Raw genomic sequence first — 20,060 nt, 5'->3', positions numbered from 1 at the left:
CACGAAACCCCACCTAAAACTGGATTTTTCTTCGATTTTTTGAAACCCCCAAATTCGAAAATCGGGTGAAAATTTTCGATTTTAGAAACCGATTTAAACCGGTTTAGAGGTTCGGTAGGAGGCAGAAACCGGTCAAAACCGGTTTGAAACTGGAATATTCCCACGAAAACCCACCTAAATCCGGATTTGTCTTCGATTTTTTGTCCGCCAAAAATCGAAAAAACGTAAAGGCTATAACCTTAGGTTTTTATGGTTTTTCAAAAATCGGGTCAAAATTTTCGATTTTTGAAGCCGGTTTAAACCGGTTTGGGGGTTCGGTAGAAGGCAGAAACCGGTCATAACCGGTTTGAAACTGGAATATTTCCACGAAAACCGACCATAAACCGCGGTCGTTTATTACTCTGCGCTATATGCTGCACAGGCACCTTACCTATTTGGGATGCTGGGGACACCACATAGCGCTTCTTTTAAGTCTGGTCATCTGTTATTTATATATGATCGTGATTTTACCGTTTAGCAGCCTGGACTGATCCCAGTAACAAGTGTGCTCCAGCATATATATCTTAACCAACGGACTATAGTAAAAAGAGCCAAGTTATAAACGAATTTAATAATAAAATATTCACAGACTCACTGTGATATACGATTTCAAAATATGCCTTTCGACACATAGCAGAGATTATAATTGATGAGAAACAACCGTTGTGGATACGTTAATCAAAACTGCAAGCGCTGAAGCAGTGTATATGAACAAAGAAATAACTTCTAAGTCATGGAAACCATAAACAGATTTTTGTGTGAAACAAAAATTCGATTCAGCGCCCAGGAATTTGTAACAATTCTAAATGGTTAATGACTTTATGTTCACTTTTATGCTTTCAATCAAAAGATGTGTCCGCCATAATTTTTTGCCATGGTATAAATCGTATTGTGATGGCGTGTGTCTTTTCCAATTTCGGTGCTTAACTGTGTGTGACGCCTTTATCAGCAGTATATATAAAACCGCACTCGTTCATTTCGTTCTTTTTAGTTCTCTTCTTCTGTCTCTCATTCTCTCCAATAAACAAACGAACTGAAGTACAAGACACGTGTGTGGAGTTTCCAGGACTCCGGTCCTGACAAGCCAGGAGCTTGGGAGGTTAATGACGGTGGTATACCTCTATAATTTGTAGTGACACGGTTGTAACCTTGAGACTCATCAGCGAACATTTATAGTGACTCGGTTTATAGCTTATTCCGAGACAACTCATATTTAACACTACAGTATGTTAAGATCTAAATGATTCAGGATTTTCCACGATTTTTGCTAATGCAAACAGACCGAGGGATTGGTAGATTTACATAACGGTCTAAAGTATTTATATGTCGAAATCAATGCTACAGTCTGTTTAGCAAAACAATTTGGATTTATATTGATTATATCCTGACCAAACTGGTACTATTGTGGCAAATAAGTTTTGTCCATGAATTTAAAACAAGTCGAAATCCTGTGCAACGTCTTTGTAAGAAGTAGAGATTTCAATACATTAATTGTAATGACAAAGCGAAACAAACTAAGCAGCAAACTGACAAACCTATTCACACTTCAAGTCAAAAACATATTTACACTTTATTAAAGGCCACGGTTTAAACAATTTTCCACAGGTTGATTTTGCACAGGAATGCAAGAGAACATTCAAAGTTAAGAACGTGTATAAATCATCCTGAACAATAAAAACATTTTCCAGCAACTGACACAATAAACACACGAAGAAAAATATTTCTCCCCCTCTCATTCACTTTCCTGCCACTGGCCGTTGACTTTTTGTAAATCCAAATGTACGTCACTGCCACAAATAGAAAAGTCAAGGAGTTGAGTATGATGATACCAAGTGAATATGCTCAAGCCTTGTCTGTTGGTTTCACGTAAAGTTTGCTGATGCAAACGCTGTTGGTGCTGTAATATCTATGAAGAAATATAAAGGTATTTAAACATTCAATGCTTTACAACCCATCAGTATTTGCAACCACATACCCAAAATATCCTACAATGTCAAACATTTCAGTGTAGTTATAATCTTTGAGGACATCCACAAAATCAATCCAGGAATAAGCATTTTCTAGCTTCGAACTTGCAGATTCATACTGTTGGGAATCGTTGAGAGTGAAATTATGTTGGAAATTAGCAAACTGCTCAATGAAATTCTCCATGCCTGCACAAAATGCAAAGATGTTTCAAACCGATTAAATAAATAAATGGTAACTATGTTTTGAATAGGTATAAAAAAACGCAAAATCTTACTTGAAAAGTCCACTGCAGCACTTTGGAAAAACGGGTTTTCCTTCATCCATGCTTTGGTTTGAAACAAATGTTGGAATTGGGATGTGAGAGGAATAAATGTCAGAGTGAATGAAATTGACCACGACAATAGAACGGAAAGGATGGCAATTTAAGCTTCGGGTGTAGGGATGCGTTAAAAGGCTGCAAAGAATGATTTATTGTTTAACAAAGCATGGATTTGCAATTACTCACGTATTTTACAGCATAGAGTCGAAATGATGTCAATAGAACCATTCTAAATACTGATGTTTCGCTGGAAAGCAAAACCAATATTCCCATTGTAGTGCAACTTCCACTTGACCTCCAAACAAGGTCATTGGCGCAGTATTTTCCAGGGTAGTGAACATTAGCTGCGCCCAGCATGAGCAGATAAACTCCCATGAGCAGGTCAGAAACAGAAAGATTGAGGACAAGAAGATGGTTGGTGCGAAATGCAGCTGTTGGTGACTTTGTTGTTATCAAAGTTTTTGCTTCCGTAATCGACCTGTGATGCAATTGCAAAATTAAAACGTGATACTTTATGTGTTATTACTATTCTGCATTTCATGTGGCGATAAGTAAAACAAGTTTAAACATACCAAATTTCCAAAGATTGCAAGAAAGCCCATGATCCACACAATAGTTCGTAAGTCGTAACAATGGATTAGCAATTAGCTCGTATCGCGAGGAGAAAATGTTCTCATCTGTTCTAGTCGACTTTGATGGACATTCGTCACTTTGATGGACATTCGTCACTCCAACAATCTCCAAATCCATTGAATTTCTGTTGGTTAGCAACATTTGTATGTTAAAAACTGGAAACACCCAGTAGTCATTTAATGCAGTAACACTTTTTCTTTTTTAACAAATAGTGGTTGTTTGTTTTCGCAATAGAACCTTCTGTCGTTCGTGCAGTTTTTTTCGTCACTTCCATCATCGCAGTTTAAAGCAAAATCACAAATCTCTGCGTTGCTAATGGAAACCTAAAAACAAAGAATTATGTTGGAATAAAAAATCATTACCTTGTAAAACAGCATACCTTACCTCCATTTAACGCTGAGCAAATGAATCTATCCTGCTTTGTGCAATTTTTTGGTTGCTCGTCACTCTTGTCCTTGCAATGAATGAGGCCATCACACCCACTGGGAAAACACCCAGTTACCAGCTCACTTGTTTCCTTAAAATGGTAAAAGCTCGGCTCGACTTTAAACTCTGTCGTGAACCGAATTTTTAAAAACACACAATAATGTGTATTTCTAAGCAATACTTCAGCGCAATTTATCAAACAAAAAAGTTTAAAATGGCAACAAAGTATAACAGGCAAAATGTTAAAAATATATAAGTAAGGATAGGTAAAGAAAATAACGTAATAAGGAAAGAAAAGGTTTGATAAAGTTGTAACAATACAATGTTTGCAATGTATGAATGGTTGTGCTTATCGACCATCATAGCGAAATAAAACACGTCACACCAACATTTCAGAGATTTTTATGTCGAGTTGAATTTTAAACCCGTGTCACCAATGTAAAATGTAGTTTGCTTGCTTAAAATATTTGGTACAAAATGTGTACGTATAAATAATTTCAAACCATCAAAAAATACTTAAGACTAATCTTTTTTCAGATTGGGACAAATTAATCAATTTCACATTTGAAATTTTTCAATTTTCTATCAGCATTATGAAAATTATTAGCTTGCAGCAATGTTAAGATTTGTTTACGGTGAGATTAAATCTCTGAACCATTAATTGTGACAGATGTGTATTATTTTTGCGCCATTTTTGTGTTACGTGTACTAACTAACTTGACGGCGCACATTACATTCCTTGTTGCATTAAGGCAGACATATTTCAAATGCAAACTTGAAAACAACGTTTTTTCTTCTGTAGTTGACTGTTTTGTTAACATTACGTTTTTTTTTAGTATTATAACAAAACACCCACTACCAGAATTTTGTCCACTTATAAGATAGCAAAAACGCCAAACAACATCATTTCTTTTTATAATTTACATTATCTAATGTCTCTATATACTACTGAACATGCAACAATTAAGTTATGTACTGCATTCAGTTGGAGAGATCTTGAACCAGAGCATAAAACAATTTAACATAACTTATATGCTCACTTGATAAAGGCCGACACACCGCTATCTGCCTTTAAGAATGGTGTCGGTTGTTGTTAAGTTTGAGCAATCGGCCTCCACACTCTCATTACCACTAAACATATTCACATTATTTACCACAAAACCATTTACTATGTCCACGTATTACACAAACGAACTCAAAGAAACCATGATATGCGACTTTAGAAAAAAAATGTGTTCACACATACATTGAAAACTTTCCACAATTCTTTACTTGAGCCGTTTCACAAAGACACTCATCGCTCTTATCTGGACAATCGATAAGGCTATTACACACACTTGACCTTAAATAATAAAAATAATCATGGGGGTCTTTGATGCACTGGAAGCACAAACTGTGATTGAAGGTGAGAGACGGGAAACCGCGAATATCTCTGCAAAGGAAAGAGAGCAGTTGAAAATCCTGGTTGAATTGATTGATGTTACTATCACACCTAGGATCTACTTTTTAGTTTCCTGTCAACCGATGTGAAGCAGAAATCAGCTGAATCGTCGCAATCCTGGATGGTATCAAACAGAAACCGCTGAGGCAATGCACATATTTGGCCGTTTCTGGCACACTTAAAGCCATGTCCGTTTGCTCGGGGCAACGAAGGGCAGTTGTTACATGGATCACCACCACACACTGATGAACGTTTCCAGCAAACTGATTTCAAACACCAAAAGTGGGAGGGACATAATTGCGCACAGAGGGAATTTCCATCACATGGTGCAAATGCATCGCATACGTTACTTTTTGTCAATGCACAGGAAATGTTGGTTGGTATATTATGACATACTCCATCAATAGTGAAACAATCACATCGTTTTCTTGAACCAAACAAACCGTATTTTTGCTTAAACAGTTTTCAACAACAAATAAACAAACCTACCTCTTATTCTTTGATATATGTTTGAGGCTTTTAAACATTTTGGGAACTTTTTTATCACAACTACATTTATCGCTCATATCAGAACAATCTTGGACGCCATTACACACACTTGATCTTGCAATGATCATTGAGCCATACTTACATTGAAAGCACAATTGATTGTTGAATGAGGCAAACGTAGGACAACCTATTTTCTTGACACATTTGAAGTCGTATCCGTTATTCCAGTGTTGAAACGCAGGACAGTCATTGCAGGGATCGCCATCACACACAGTCGAACGCTTCCAACAAGTTGAATTTGGACATTGGAAATAGGAGGGACATCCGCCGTCACAAAATGTTTTATTCCGACATGAAATATCACCTTTGCAATATTCTGGTCTTCGTAGTGCGCACACATCACTATTACTGTTAAACGTGTTGTCGCAGCTGTAGGAGCAAATATTTTTGATACATTTTAACAAATATCCAATTAATGAAAATCATTATTAACGAAATCCGTAACATTAAAATAGATGAGTGTAAAGAAGGCATACAAATATAATTCACATTGTTTACTCCAAATTTAACGGTAGTGCAGGATTGGTGTTCCAAGAGTTATCGCAGCTTTTAAGAGTAATTATTCAAAACACTGTACGCCAATGGTTCTCAAACTTTCTCACATTTCTTTAAAATGGCCCCTTCGCCATTATTTCGAGGGCTTGCGGTCCTTAAGCCTAAAAGTGTATTTCAGAAAAACAAAAGTTGATTGCAGAATTTTAGCAAGTGTAAAATTGCGCATAACAACGATCCGAAGACAGCTTGTGGCATCACAAACAAGACAAAAACATAACTATTGTGCGCGAACAATTGCATTTTTCTTAGATGTCGTGCAACAAAGGTCCATTGTTTAGCAATAGAGAAAGTCGATTTTCAATTCTTTACAAACATAGTTCAGTTTACTAATATCATTTAAATAAAACTGTTGTCGTTGGCTTCTTTCCATGTTACCGAGATTATAAATATGAAATTAAACTTTTGCGTTATGTCACTCCTACGTTTAAAACAAAAGTAAAGTAAAGTTTACCTGGTGTAGGTTTTCAGGGTAGGTGGAAAATGTGACTTGTTGCTCATTAATTCCGTCATAGCAGTCAGGAACGCCATCGCAAAACCAACTGGCAGGTAAAGTCATTGAAGGTATTTGTAACGGACAGTAACGCTCCCCTACAACAAAAACTTTTCCCGCCGTTGCAATCATTACACCATACATGCATTGTTACGTCACAACTGCTGACCTTGTATGTGTCCCACTTTAACAGTTTTCTTTGTGTCTACACGTGCAGTGCAGGTAGTGTTACAGTGACATATGAGTTAGTTGTGAGCGTATTAACTTGTGTTATGGTGCATACTTTTATGTGCTGCAAGTAAGATTGTTTGGACTATTTTGTAGTTATTACGTTCTTTATTCTATTTGGTTTAGGTGGTCGAAAATTGTTTTAAATCACTCTTCATTTCAATAAAGTGCATGTGAAACTGACCGCTCTTATTCTGCCAGTTAAGAAACTGAAAGGTAGAATTGGCACACTGCTTGAATTCTACAGTATTGTCAAAATGTCACCAAGTGGTATACTTATCCAAACTTCTTCGCATTCGAACCCTGCAACAAACACAAACATTATCGCAGATGTTGACGTTTTGTTACATCATAGTGACAATAAGTAAACTTAGGCACATGATTTAGTAAGCATATGATTGACTGTATGAATACCATGTAAACTGTTAAAACAGTTTTCATAAAAATGTCAGCACGTTGAAAAAACAACAACAGTTATATTGTTGTAAAGTTAAGAAATTGTTTGTTTGATACGAAAACACACTGACACCATGTCTCACGTGAGCTTTGGAATAGGGTTTTGTATCAAACAATTACAATATTTAAAAAAAGTAACTTAAAACCTACTAAATTAGTTTTTAACACTAAACCTGTTTTTTTTTGTTTTTCTTCACGAGGTTCGAACCCAGGACACTCCCGGAAACGAATGCCGATCAAGGTTTTTTTTATGTCTGCATTTGGGTCAGGCGCGCAAGACCAGTTGGCCAAGTTCCTGCCCAACACTTAACCTGTTTGAAAGCTATTTTAAGAATCGAGCTTTTTGCGCTACCTATCGGTATTTAGCAAATTTTCGACTGACGTAAGTTATGGTGTGGCGAAGGTGTTTGACGGACTGTGGCAACTGAACAAACACTTACAGGATAGGTTCTATAATAGCATGAGGAATATATTAACATAATATTTTTTGTAATATTATAAGCAATATTGCCACAATATTTACGAAGTAATATTTACGCACATTTGATCCATACACAACCATTTAAGAGACTTGCAAAAAGCTGGACTTAATGTCTAACAAAGCAATCAAAATACAGTTGGCCACAAAAATCTCCACGATTCGTTTTGTTTCACCTTATCGTGATGTTGGGATTACTTTGTTGCAATTCGATACATTTTGTAAACGTACATGATTCCTGAGTAAGGGATGTAGCGAGTGTGACAAACCACATCAATACTGCAGCAACAAACATCATGAAGCGATTTCTAAGGAAACAAACAAACATAAGCAGGTGTTGTAAACAATTTACCTGTTCACTAGTCACTCAAATTACCGATTCCCATAACCTGGCTATACAATGCTGTCAGGTTCAAGTCACTCACCTTTTTATTTACAGTGCTTGTGGCCTCCAAACTTGTTTTGGTCCACACGTAACTATCAAATTCAGACCGTTTTGAATTGTTTTATTCTTTGCCACATTTCATATATGCAAGTTTACATAACGATTAGGCAATCACATAAACGGATCAGATTTCCAAAAAATGTGACCTTTGGTGCACAAATCTGTGTTTAAACAAAATTCAAAAGTTACACGTTAATGAATGTCGAAGTCAACATTTAGATTAGTCCAACAACTTAACAACTATCCAGACCACGCCAAAAGTACAGTGTAAAGCCAACAGAAAAAAGGCGCTGATTACGCGCACGCTTTTTGCAAGAGGCGAGGTACGCGAGGGGCAAGAAACCAAATGTTTGTGAACACTTGCAACACTGTCCGTAACAGTTCTATTATTTTATTTGAACTTGTATAAGAAAAGAGCACAAAAAGTTGATGTTACCTAGACCAGGGGTGTCAAACTCGCGGGCCGCATGCGGCCCTCGAAGCCCTCCAATGCGGCCCACGAACACTCAACAACAGTTGCAGTATTTTGTCAGATTTTTATCTACCTACAATGAATTTTTCTTACTTTTCAAAGTTAAATCTATTATTTAAACAGACATTTACAGAAATTTAATTTATAAATAATAATTCATATGCAGTGCGGGATTAACCATTAGGCAAAATAGGCACGTGACTACAGGCCAGTCAAAAATCCAGGCCACTTTTCTTTGTGACAATGATTTGGCAACACTGATAATTCTATTTTTTTAGTTGGCAACCCTGATTTTCGGGCCACTTATAAAAGGTGCCTACAGGCCAGCAGACCCTTAATCCGGCACTGTTCATATGTTATGAATAGAAACGATAGTAATCAAACCGTTCCTCAAACCATGTAGCCACATGCGGCCGCAGAAACGAGTTTGTGGACCTATTGTGTGCAAACAATGCGAAAAACATGCGCCAAAAGCGTTACAATATAGATTATGACGTAATAAACAATTAAGACTGATCTCATACTGTGCAGCTCAATCTCTGCATCAAGTTGGAAATTAATCTGGGATTTGGGGGCGTCAATAGTTGGTATATATGTGATATAAACCTATTTCTTTACATCTGCAACAAAAACCAGCAGGTAATTGGCGCCTGTTGGTGAAATAAGGATCTGCAATGCGGCCGTCATAGCGAAAAGGTTGTTTAAGTGTATATAACTTGATTAAAAATCACATGCGGCCCTCGGCATAAGTTTTAACTGCAATGTGGCCCTCGAACCCAACGAGTTTGACAGCCCTGACCTAGACTGCGTTAAATGTTAAGTATTAAAATAGCCTGACTTGTCTTGTTTACTAAACTGTTTCAACTGACAATTTGTGTCATTTAACAGGACATTTATACTTTTTAAATTATTTTTTCTTCATTTTCGGATTTTTTTGATTTACGACCAATAGAATAATTGACATTTCCCCAACCCCGCTCGTCAGCAGATTTCCTGAAAACAGAAACTTGACATTTCATTTATATTTGTATCCGTGTGTTCATTTGCAAATGCTGAAAGTGCAAAGCCTGAATTTTCACTAAATGTAATAAAAACAAGACTTTCTACATAAGATGTTTGCACTGTGGCAAAATTATTCACACTACGTTTCTTTGCCAATTTCACTGGGCGTTTTTCTTTATCTGGTTGATTTGTTTGTTTACCAAGTTGCATCTTTTTGTGTTATTTATGGCATATGCTTCACTTGTTTCTGTATGATAATATTTCATGAATATGTTTACTTTCAAACGTCTCATGGTTTCTTCAGCACCACCTACATATTATCGTTATTTTTACGCTAATTTTCAATCATTGTTGTTTCATTTGATTTGTTTCCCTGTTTTAGTTGTACGTTTATTTTTGCTACATTAATTATGTATGAATGACTGTCGCTCCCGGATGTACCGGGTAGCCTTATATAAATTATATGGGGCTGTTGAACTATGGTTGGTCAACAGCCCGCAAGCTAAAGTCAGTTGGCACTTTTTGTAAAACGACAGGGTGTTCTTCTGAGAGCCGTCTGGTGAACATTTGTTTTTCTATCGTTTTGATTTCACGTGTCGTGGTAGTTTTTATGTGGAGATTTGGTGCAATTTTAACGAATTACATCACGCAACCTAACATGAATGCGTGCCCTATTAAAGAATCTGGAACCAGTTAAAACGAAATCGCGCGCTCGACAAGAAACGCTACCACGTAGATATGCATATTTAGGTTGTTAAAGGGATGAAACGCCGTACTGCCGTTACAACCGCCACAGAAAACGTTATCACAAAAAAGAATGTGTTAAAAGCAATTAAAATGCGCTTGATTTAATTGTTTTGTGACAAATATTTATGTTCGAGGTTGGTAAAATTTATGATTGACATTTCCCTGTCTGTTGTTCCGCATCAAGAACTTAAACAGAGGTTTTTTTGTCACAGAATCTCACATCACATCAAGCAAGATGTTAATTTACGACATGAAGACGTATTGTTTCGTATGATGAGAATTTTAACAAACCAAGAAAACAAGACACCCCTTTACTAGCCATGTACTTTGTTTTCGGTAAAAATATGCTGAGTATTCATGCATTCGCAGAAAGCCCAAATTTTAACTAAGGCGGATGCTTTATTCAACAGCAGTGTGGAAATAAAAAGTGCGCACAACGAGAAAAAAAACAGAAAAGGGCAACGCGCACGCTTCGGTTCACACCGGTGTAGTGAACAATTTTCGGACACATATAAGTCAGTAAACTGATCAAACAAAATTGCAAAAAAAGACGGTACACTGACACGATTCAATCTGCAACATATTCTCGACAGTAGGAACAGGAAACAAATGCCTCTATGGAATGTACTCCGGCTCCTTCGAACCTGGGTAGACACATTTCCCGTCATTTTCAAACATATAACTTTGCATATCTGCTCTTGTTTGGGAATCCATCTTTTCCACATAATGTGGTCGACTATCTCGTGGAATAATTGTTGGTTTTTTTCGTATTTCACGCAGTATTTCCAGATCTTTAGCCATTCTTTCCCGTCCGTAGACCTCGACTCGTTGCCAAAAGGTTCTGTTAAAGTAATCGTACAATGCAATGTCCTGTAAAAATAATAGCGGTTGTTCTCCAAACAGCACGGGTAAATGTATTCTAATGTATCGTTACAAACATAATCGACCCCTATTTTTGAGAGCAGAAAATGCAACAAAACTTATTTTTAAATTTCTTCAGTAAGTATAATCTCAAACAAGCATCACAAAAAACAAATGCAGAGTCAGCATAATAAAAACTATTTGAATACACATATATACGTACGATGTTGTACAATTGTCTCAAGTTTCTCTTATCCTCTTCATTTTCTAACGTGATCCGATTGTAGGAACGTTTGTTAACTTGTATCACTTGATTCAATACATCCCAATCGAAGCAAAGCAAATCCTAAAATAGAGCATGTATTATATAATTAGTTTTGAAATCCGAAATCGTATAGAGGATATAAGCGAAAGTCGTATAGAAGGGGATACCGCACTCAAGTTTGTTACGAGTAAACATATGGAGGATCTTTTCTACATAACAAACCTTTAGCAGTATTAAAGATTCATCAAAATATTCCTGCAGCATTACAAGATCTATGTTTCTATCCAATTCCTCTATTTGACTTTTAATCAGATTGACATCTTCCGACATTGCATCCATTCCCAAATCGAAGGATTGATAATTTCGAAATCTGCGAAAAATTACTTAGGCTACATTGTTTTTTTTTAGTAGTGTGTTTTAAAAAATATTTTGTTTTACTTTTTATACTACATTAAAGTTGATATCCATACGGAATTGTGGAGAATAGGCTCGCTATTTTATCCAAACAAACCGGGCAAAAATATTTAGACAAACCTAATAAAAAACATACCTGAAATAAAATGGAACTGACGAATTCAGCAAGACTGCTGCTCTTGACAGAAATTTTTGAGGACCAATTTTTTCACCCTGTTTAATGTATACAGACGGCATTCCACTGCACCTAAACGTCGGCTTTTTCCAGTCAGGAAAAAAGTAGAATGACGAAAGAAAGTGCTCCCACGGTTTGCGAATTATTGTAAAATATCTGAAATCATCAAATCAAGCCAAAATTGTTGACGAAGTTACGGCATTGCCAGAAGTAAATCCGCTTTATGGAGGTAAAGTCTACTACCATAGTATATAACAGGGATGTGCAACATTTTACGTCGTTGGGCCGTATAACCAATTTCGGATGTCAAGCGAAGGCCGCACTTAACTTATTTTCATGTGCACAATAAATTCGAAATTCTTCCAAAGCATTAATACATTTATTTTCTGCTACATACAGAGTTTCAGCGCAACACTGGCGTTCGAAACAAAATAACTGTTTACTAGAAAAAAAGGAATTGTAACGTCACATACGGTGAATTAGGCTACTTACTGTAACTGCTGTATGTTCAACCGGTTGGAAAACGCTCATTTAGCTTATATTTGCTACGTATAGTAGAGCAACTTACGGGATTTAAAAAAAACTAGTGGGAAATTTTTACTAAATTCTTTGAAGAATTGCGTTTTTTATCTCAATCAGTGTGTTGGTGGGGGCCACACGAAATAGCTATGCGGACCGGACTGTTGCCTGCGGGACGTATGTAGCATATAACAATAATAATCTATGTTGAAACCTAGTACCTCGTTTCGGGATGAAAACATTTCTTCATTTCTTCTGCATTAAACCTTAAATGTTCAAAATTAATTGAAGAGTCTTTTGGAAACCGAAACTTGCATTTAAACCGACCAGGATATCCTCCCACGAAGCCTCCAGGGTACGTTTGGGTTGTAAACTGCGAAAATAAAAGGGCATGAAAGTAGATGCTCAAAAAAAATCCTAAACTTAAAAAATAAATCGGTCTTATTTTATTTTTCTGGCACAGTTACCCAAACAACCTGTCAGATTTTGTTTGCTTTTCCTTGAAACAACTGCACTGTGAGTCTGCTATTACACGATTTATTACGCATGGTAACATCGATAAACAAGCATTGTAGTAAACAAACTTAAAAAAAAGAAATAATTCTAAAACAACGATATGTGTACCTGGACCCCAACTTTTCATGCGAATCTAGAGTCTTACCTCCGTTAGACTATGTTTTCTAACAAATCTATAAAGAAAAGACTGCATAGTGGTTGAACCAGTTTTGTGAGTCTTCAAAAACACAAACTTGAAAACAGGTTTTTCACATTTGTATTCCTTTTTCCTCAACATTTGGGTTATGTTCGTAATTTCTTTCAGCATCGGCTCAGAGATAGGTGCGAAAACTTGCTGCTATTAAAACAATAAGAAGTGTAAGCTTGATTAAACACAAAACTACCAGAAATGCGTGGAAGTAGTAAATCAATTTACTCGTTAAATAATTTACGCCTAATTTAGTAATTCTCAGCATTTTGCTGTTTTCATTCCACCCGATCATTTTTTCTGTGGCAGCGTACCACTTAAATTTAACTTTAATAAGGGTAGGGTGTGAAGAAAGGCATATCCTTCTTCGCTAATTTGGTATATTGTTGCAACTAGAAATATATTAAATCGTGACTCGAGTAGCTCAGTACCAGGACCGTTCAGTTGGGAATGGAAACCATTTGGAAAGTTTGTTTGATTGAAACACAAATCAAACAGTTATAGTGATTTCATCAATGCCGTTCAGTCTATACACATAGAAAGAAGGACTAGAAAGTGTCTAATTTTAAATCTTACTGATATTTGTTAAAATTTTGCATCAGATGAAATTCAGATGTTTAGTTGTGTGGCAGAATTGCAGAAAACTGCTTGGTTACTCTAGCGTTACGCGTACCACAGGTTTGAGAATCCCTTGCCTAGTGGGGCATGGAAATATCATTTACGTTCTATTGTAAATTCTCACAATAAATGGGAAAAGAAATCAGTAAGTGTAAAGACAGGAACCCATAGGTAAGAAATAAATGGTGCAATAATCTTTTGCGTGTACATCAGCGTCAAAATATCTGTCGCTACAATTAAAAATTCTTCTTACCTTTAAATCGTTACGTTTCCTAGCAACATCATTGTTATTCGCCTGTTTTGGTGGAATGTTGGATATAAAAGGCGAAAAGTTCCATATGCACATTGCGATCAATGGCAGAAAAACAGACAAACCTAAACAGGTTCGGCACGGTCTTGGCATCTGTATTTGTTTCTTGTCGTCTGTAGAACACACTACAAATAATAAACCAATTACTTTTTAACCGTTACCCCTGCAATAAAGCAAATTAAGATGCTTGGGTCAGTTTTGGTTCAGCTTCGGTAGCTAATTATCTCATTAGAAAAAGTCAATTCGGTAACAGCCATCTAACCTAGAACTTTCAAACAACAATGCTTTCATAAGTTTATCGCAGTTTTTAGCACAACCTGTTCCGCCCAACACCAACTTTAAAAAGAGTTAAACTAATGCCTGTTTTCGTAATCACCACCTATGTGCAATGATTAGTAAAATCGTTTTGAATCTTTATTTATACAGCACTATAAACATGCTTGCTTTAGTTCGGTATAAACCTGCTTACTTTAGTTCGACACCTGCTGCGACTTTACAAATGCAGTTATCCACCAAATTGTAGCTGCAGTATGCAGTGCCGGATTAACCATTAGGCAAAGTAGGCACGTGCCTTGAATTCAGGCCAATCAAAAATCCAGGCCACTTTAAAACAACGATCTTTGTGACAATGATTTGGCAACACTGATAATTCTATTTTTTTAGTTGGCAACCCTGATTTTCGGGCCACTTATAAAATGTGCCTACAGGTCAGCAGACCCTTAATCCGGCACTGACAGTATGTATAGTTCATTAACAAGGCAGCGCCACAACGAGCAAACAATTTAAGCCGGAACCAACCTGTCATAATCATTCCTGGATTATACAATTGTTTCCGGTGTTCCAAATTGTTCTTTTACCAAAGTGTATCAACGACCCTGTCGTAGGGTTTTCAAAAATCGGGTCAAAATTTTCGATTTTAAAAAACGGTTTAAACCAGTTTGGAGGTTCGGTCAGAGGCAGAAACCAGTCAAAACCGGTTTGAAACTGGAATATTCCCGCGAAAACCCACCGAAAACCGGATTTTTGTTGGATTTTTTGACCCCCCAAAATCGAAAAAAATTTAAAAGTAAGATAAACATGCCATAAATCTAAAAAACAACATCCAAAACAACCCTGTATGATTACCGAGATGCAAAATCATGTTTACTACCGAAATATCATTTAGTTTTGATTCATACATATCTTTTTCGAATCTAAAATAGGCAACAATAAATTTACAGTCACTGTGAGCTAAAAATGACGTCGAATATGTTATTTAGTACACTTAGGTACGCACCGAAAATCGCAGTGTAAACGGAAGGGGTCGCAAGGTTAGGTTAGGTTAGTCGCCGCTAAGCACAGTGTAAATGGGCCTTAAATATACATTTTAAATGCAATTAATTACAATATTTAATCATAAAAAACACAACATACGATCACAACCATGTAATAAATACTTAAATTGAAGGCAAATAGCGTGTCATCATTTATTTTTGGCAAGTGAACCAGCTTTTTCAAATCAGAAACCCGTACACAGCGATAACACAAACCGATTGCGCAGGTTCAAAAAGCTTGATACGCAGAAAACCCACAGCAGGCGATCGCTCGCTCATTTCTACGAGACTTGAGCGCCCGAAATCAGTCAAGCACGAAACCAGACAGAAAAAATTAAAAAAACAAACTTACCCAAGTTTTTAGCCTCATATCAAACCTTTAAAAAGGTTTAACATACAGTTTCAAAGGTTTTTTTCTTGTGGTGAATTTCGATGGTCAGTGCCAGTGGCTTTTCTCCCTCTATTTCACACGTGCTCGTGCTCACTCAAGCGTGTTCAGTAAACACCGCAAATGATTTTGTGCAGTTGCTGGTTTTGTTTTGTTGAAGAATCTTGGTCGCTTGAAAATGAAGTTGGAAAAGGATCTAATTCCTGTGAAGCTAATAAATTTTGTGTTTCAAGCAGGTACGTTACTGCCATGTTTAAAATATGACATAAATTGCATTAAAACCAAAGATCCATTGCATGATAAAAGCAAAATTTCATACATACATTATTTGAACTTAACATTTATTTTGTGTGTTTCAAGGTATGGCATGTTTTGTTCCTTACAAAGCACTCTTTCAAAAACAACTTGGTTTGTCACCTGCTCAGAATGGGATCATCCAATCCATAGAAAAAGCTTTGACTTTGGTTGCACCGCCAGTGATTGGTGGCATTGCAGACAAATTTTCAAGACATAAGTTTACCCTCAATGCTTGTATTCTGGCATCTGTGGCATTTACACTGCCAATGTACTTTGTGCCTTCTATTAAAGAAAGCAGTCAGGCTTTGGCATGTTGTTTTCAGAAGCCACATTTGTGTTACACAACTGAGCAAAACTTTAGCTTGAATTGCAATTATAAGAATCTTTCACAGGACATTTCCAACTGTTCAAACAGTATGAATCAAGATGATATGTACACTTGCAAGTTTACTCCAGGAAATTCCAGTCAGGAGACTGCAACAATGAATTGCACGGACAATTCAACAATGTTTTGTGAGCAAAAAGAAGTTAAATCTTTGCTAGACATTTATGGAAAAACATTTGGCATCATGTTGGGACTGACAATTTTTTATGCTGCTGCCTTTTCACCAATTCAACCCTTAATTGATGCCACAGTTATGAATATGCTCGGTGATGGGCGTATGCACAAGTACGGAAACCAACGTTTATGGGGATCTATTGGATTTGGAATTGTGGCTTTTGCAATGGGATTTCTAGCAGACGTTATTACTCCAAGTACAGAACAAAATGACAAAAACTATCTGGCATGTTTTATCGGTGCTGCTGTGTTTGGTATCTTAGCAACATTTGTAAGTCACTGGCTGAAGGTACCTGCTCTGAAGAAGCCATCTATGCTAAAAGGGGCAAAGCAGCTTTTAACAAATGCACAGATTTTACTGTTTCTTTTGGTGATTTTGACCTCAGGGATGCTGCTTGGAGTAAAGTATGCATTTGTGTTCTGGTATGCTGAGTCTCTTCCAGGATCAAGTCAATCAATTCTTGGCCTTTCAATACTTTTGGGATCTGCTACAGAAATTCCTGCTTTCTTTGTGTCTGGGAAAGTGTCAAATGTAATTGGCGATGACCTCATACTTTATTTTGGATTATTGGTTGCTTCTGTAAGTATGATACTGTAGTTATAAATTGTTAAAACGGCTTGTAATATATATCTGATATTATCTTGGCTTGTTCTCACATTTATAGAAAACATTTTTTTTCAATAAATGGGCTTCTTAAGGATACTGTATATTATTGTTGTTTTCAATTTCCATGTTATTTTGTGAAGATTAAATCTGTAATAAACTGAAGTATACTGTATAAAATAGCATTGTTTTTTGTTGGTCACATTATTAACACTTTTATTTACAGCTCCGTTGTTTTTTGTACACTGTTCTGACATCTGCTTGGCAACTACTGCTTGTTGAATCGTTACATGGATTATCATTCGCTTTTCCTATGGCTGCAATGTGTTCAAAATCAGCAGCTCTGGCTCCAGCTGGCATGACTGCAACCCTCATTGGACTAACACAGGGTGTCTACTGGGGTCTCGGCAAGTATTAGTTTTATTAATGGTGTGAAAATATACCAATCAGCTACCAGTTCTATTACTTATCTTAGATTATCTTATAAAGTAATTGGATTAGATGGGTGATGTTTAGAGTAGTTGGTTGTTCAGAAATATAATAAAGTAACAGGATTTCGATTTAGCACTAAGAAAATATGTTGAACAGGAAACATGCTGGGTGCCTTGTTCGGAGGTTTTATTTTTGAAAGTTTGGGAGCTGTAATGATGTTTCGAATATTTGCTGCCATTGGAGGTTTTGTTTCTGTTATGTTCACTACAATTTATGTCATACGAAGCTTGTGTTCAGGGTCCAAGCCAGGTAAGGATAAAGTCTCCTTTCTTGCAGAAAAACAATGAAATCAGAACAATGACAACATTATTTTTTACCTGTGATGAACTGTTAATCCAAAGTGAAGTCCTTACTTGCCTCTCATATAAAGCTAACATTTTTTTCTAAACATTAAAAAAAACATGTTTTGGCGAGGTTTAACGCATGTAGCCATGTCAGGTCTTGACGTAAGCACTTACAAACAAACTCTAACAATTAGAACTAGTGTTGTCATATTTTTTAGATGAAGAAAAAAAAGTGGAAACAAACATAGATGAAGCCATACCACTGGCCAAGACTCAGGCTAATGTATAACCTTGAACAAGTCTAAAAATGTTCTTACTGTGAAACAAAACTACTTTAGTGTTACTCAGAAGACTTAATTGGTATCAGACAAACTTGGTACAATTTGTTCTTATTATGGGTCCCCTTTTTTTTTTCTTTTTTTTTTTCTTCCCAAAGTTTGTCCGACTCGTTTTTCTATCAAATGTTTAATGGATTTGGCTGAAATTTTCACAGATGGTAGATATATTCATGTAGATGTACATCCCACTTTGTTTTTGTTGATAACCCCAGTATTTACCCCGCTAGCCCCCTAAAATGGGTGAGTTTTTAAACAGTGTCAGAATTGGCTGAAATTTGGATTTCTTGTATAGTATGCCATTTATAGGTGTCGATTGTTGTGTTCAACCCTGTAGTCCTACATTTACCCCACAAGCCCCTAAAGTGTAAAACGTATTTGTATGTTACTGGGCACCACAGACGAAAGATTTCTTTGGAGCAATAGTGTTACAAGGGCAACCAGTTGTATGTTGCTCGTTGGTGGGTTGCTTGGTGGTTGTTTTTGCGCCATGGCAGTTAGGGGCTTGTTAACAGCCCTATGACGTCAGAAACAGTAACGGTTGTTGCTCAAAACACCTCTAGTGGTCGAAATTTTAAACATTGGCGGATTGGGCTGAAATTTTGCAGTACTATTGATTGAGTCATTGTGGTTTTTATATATTTTTTAGTTTGTGTGTCGAACCGAATTAGTTGCCCTACTAGCCCCCTAAAATGGGTCAGTTTTTTAAAACATTAAATAGGACATACTTCAAACAATATCTGGAGTGAATCTAATTTTGTAGTTTGTATTCTACATAGTATTATTATTTAAGCCCAGTGCCAGTCACTGTGTTTTACCTTACAACACCAGACTTTCTCATGGTTATCTCTTGAATTGCATTATTTTCAACTTTGCATGTGTGGGGACCCATGAGTTTTTGCCTGCAGAAACAACTAAAGTTATAAAAGACGATGGCTAATATGGGACCCAATACAAAATAAGCATAGGAAATATATTTATGTTTTAAAATAGGTTATAGTGTATATGCAAGGGCAATATGTGCTAAGCCACCCTTCTAGTTTTATACCTAATCCACTACACCATTGGGTACATTCACCATGTTTTTACAATTTTTTACATTTTATTTGCAGTGTGTAAGGGTAGAATTATTGTTATTGTTGCAATTACAGCTTCAACGTGAAGTTTATGGATTATACATATTACATATCATACGTAAGTGTTCAGTCCCGCCAATAAACATGGTGTTTTTATCTTTAAATAATGTTACTGTATAGGACGTCAAAACGTCGATTGTTTACAATAAAACTGCTGCATGAGCAATACTTGGTCAATGTTACTGTACAATGCTAAGATACCAAAACTTGTGCTTCTTTATTCCAGAGCAAACTGTTAGTAATTGTGCAATACCATTTATGCCCCATTTTCAAAATTGCGTACTTACAAATAAAGATTTCTGATTTGTACTGTTTTAATACAAAAATGATCTTAAGTTGCCTGACATGAACTGTAGTACGATGTAAACTGTCGTCTTGACACTTCATTCTGGTGATAGGGATTAAAAAGGCAGTCGAAAATTCAATGAACAGTTTGTTTAACCTTTGCAAAAAAGTTTATGTCAACCTTCAAGGTGTGACAAGACATTGACAAGACATAGGACATACAGACTAGTCTGCAGCCTGTTTTTATCTTTGAT

General features: G+C 36.4%; 3 protein-coding genes and 1 long non-coding RNA gene across 9 annotated transcripts; 1 reads left to right on the top strand and 3 right to left on the bottom strand.

The window, feature by feature from the left end:
* Positions 1–1,594: 1,594 nt before the first annotated feature.
* LOC145209283 (uncharacterized) lies at positions 1,595–4,883 on the bottom strand. Of its 2 annotated transcripts, XM_080079548.1 has the most exons (7): positions 3,344–4,883; positions 3,197–3,282; positions 2,899–3,083; positions 2,522–2,804; positions 2,282–2,461; positions 2,015–2,192; positions 1,595–1,945 (listed from the first exon to the last, which is right to left on the bottom strand). In XM_080079548.1, the coding sequence occupies exons 1-4, from the start codon at positions 3,347–3,349 to the stop codon at positions 2,779–2,781; spliced, it is 303 nt and encodes a 100-aa protein (XP_079935674.1). In that variant the 5' UTR covers positions 3,350–4,883; the 3' UTR covers positions 1,595–1,945; positions 2,015–2,192; positions 2,282–2,461; positions 2,522–2,778. The 2 variants fall into 2 exon arrangements, with proteins under 2 accessions (XP_079935674.1, XP_079935673.1); XM_080079547.1 differs by having other exon boundaries at positions 2,282–2,804.
* Positions 4,884–6,838: 1,955 nt separating this feature from the next.
* Positions 6,839–8,401, bottom strand: LOC145209057 (uncharacterized). The gene is made up of 3 exons (XR_013854996.1): positions 8,008–8,401; positions 7,814–7,890; positions 6,839–6,951 (listed from the first exon to the last, which is right to left on the bottom strand). It is a non-coding gene; the product is annotated as an uncharacterized LOC145209057 (long non-coding RNA).
* A 2,170-nt stretch (positions 8,402–10,571) lies between these two features.
* On the bottom strand, positions 10,572–14,826 carry LOC145205154 (galactosylceramide sulfotransferase-like). Of its 5 annotated transcripts, none has more exons than XM_080077815.1 (8): positions 14,583–14,824; positions 14,057–14,238; positions 13,144–13,332; positions 12,704–12,855; positions 11,925–12,119; positions 11,597–11,744; positions 11,333–11,455; positions 10,572–11,118 (listed from the first exon to the last, which is right to left on the bottom strand). In XM_080077815.1, coding segments are annotated over exons 1-8 (1,245 nt in total). In that variant the 5' UTR covers positions 14,584–14,824; the 3' UTR covers positions 10,572–10,863. The 5 variants fall into 5 exon arrangements, with proteins under 5 accessions (XP_079933941.1, XP_079933959.1, XP_079933936.1 ...); XM_080077833.1 differs by having other exon boundaries at positions 10,611–11,118; positions 13,144–13,335; positions 14,057–14,226; positions 14,550–14,822; XM_080077810.1 differs by having other exon boundaries at positions 10,611–11,118; positions 13,144–13,335; positions 14,583–14,822.
* Positions 14,827–15,800: 974 nt separating this feature from the next.
* On the top strand, positions 15,801–19,856 carry LOC145205133 (major facilitator superfamily domain-containing protein 6-like). Its single transcript, XM_080077789.1, has 5 exons — positions 15,801–16,050; positions 16,175–17,250; positions 17,501–17,681; positions 17,863–18,015; positions 18,269–19,856. The coding sequence occupies exons 1-5, from the start codon at positions 15,993–15,995 to the stop codon at positions 18,337–18,339; spliced, it is 1,539 nt and encodes a 512-aa protein (XP_079933915.1). The 5' UTR covers positions 15,801–15,992; the 3' UTR covers positions 18,340–19,856.
* The last annotated feature ends 204 nt before the right edge of the window (positions 19,857–20,060 follow it).

This window comes from Phallusia mammillata, chromosome 1 (assembly GCF_965637545.1).
Source record: "Phallusia mammillata chromosome 1, kaPhaMamm4.hap1.1, whole genome shotgun sequence".
NCBI classification, from domain to species: domain Eukaryota; kingdom Metazoa; phylum Chordata; class Ascidiacea; order Phlebobranchia; family Ascidiidae; genus Phallusia; species Phallusia mammillata.
This window is presented reverse-complemented; position numbering and strand designations above follow the sequence as displayed.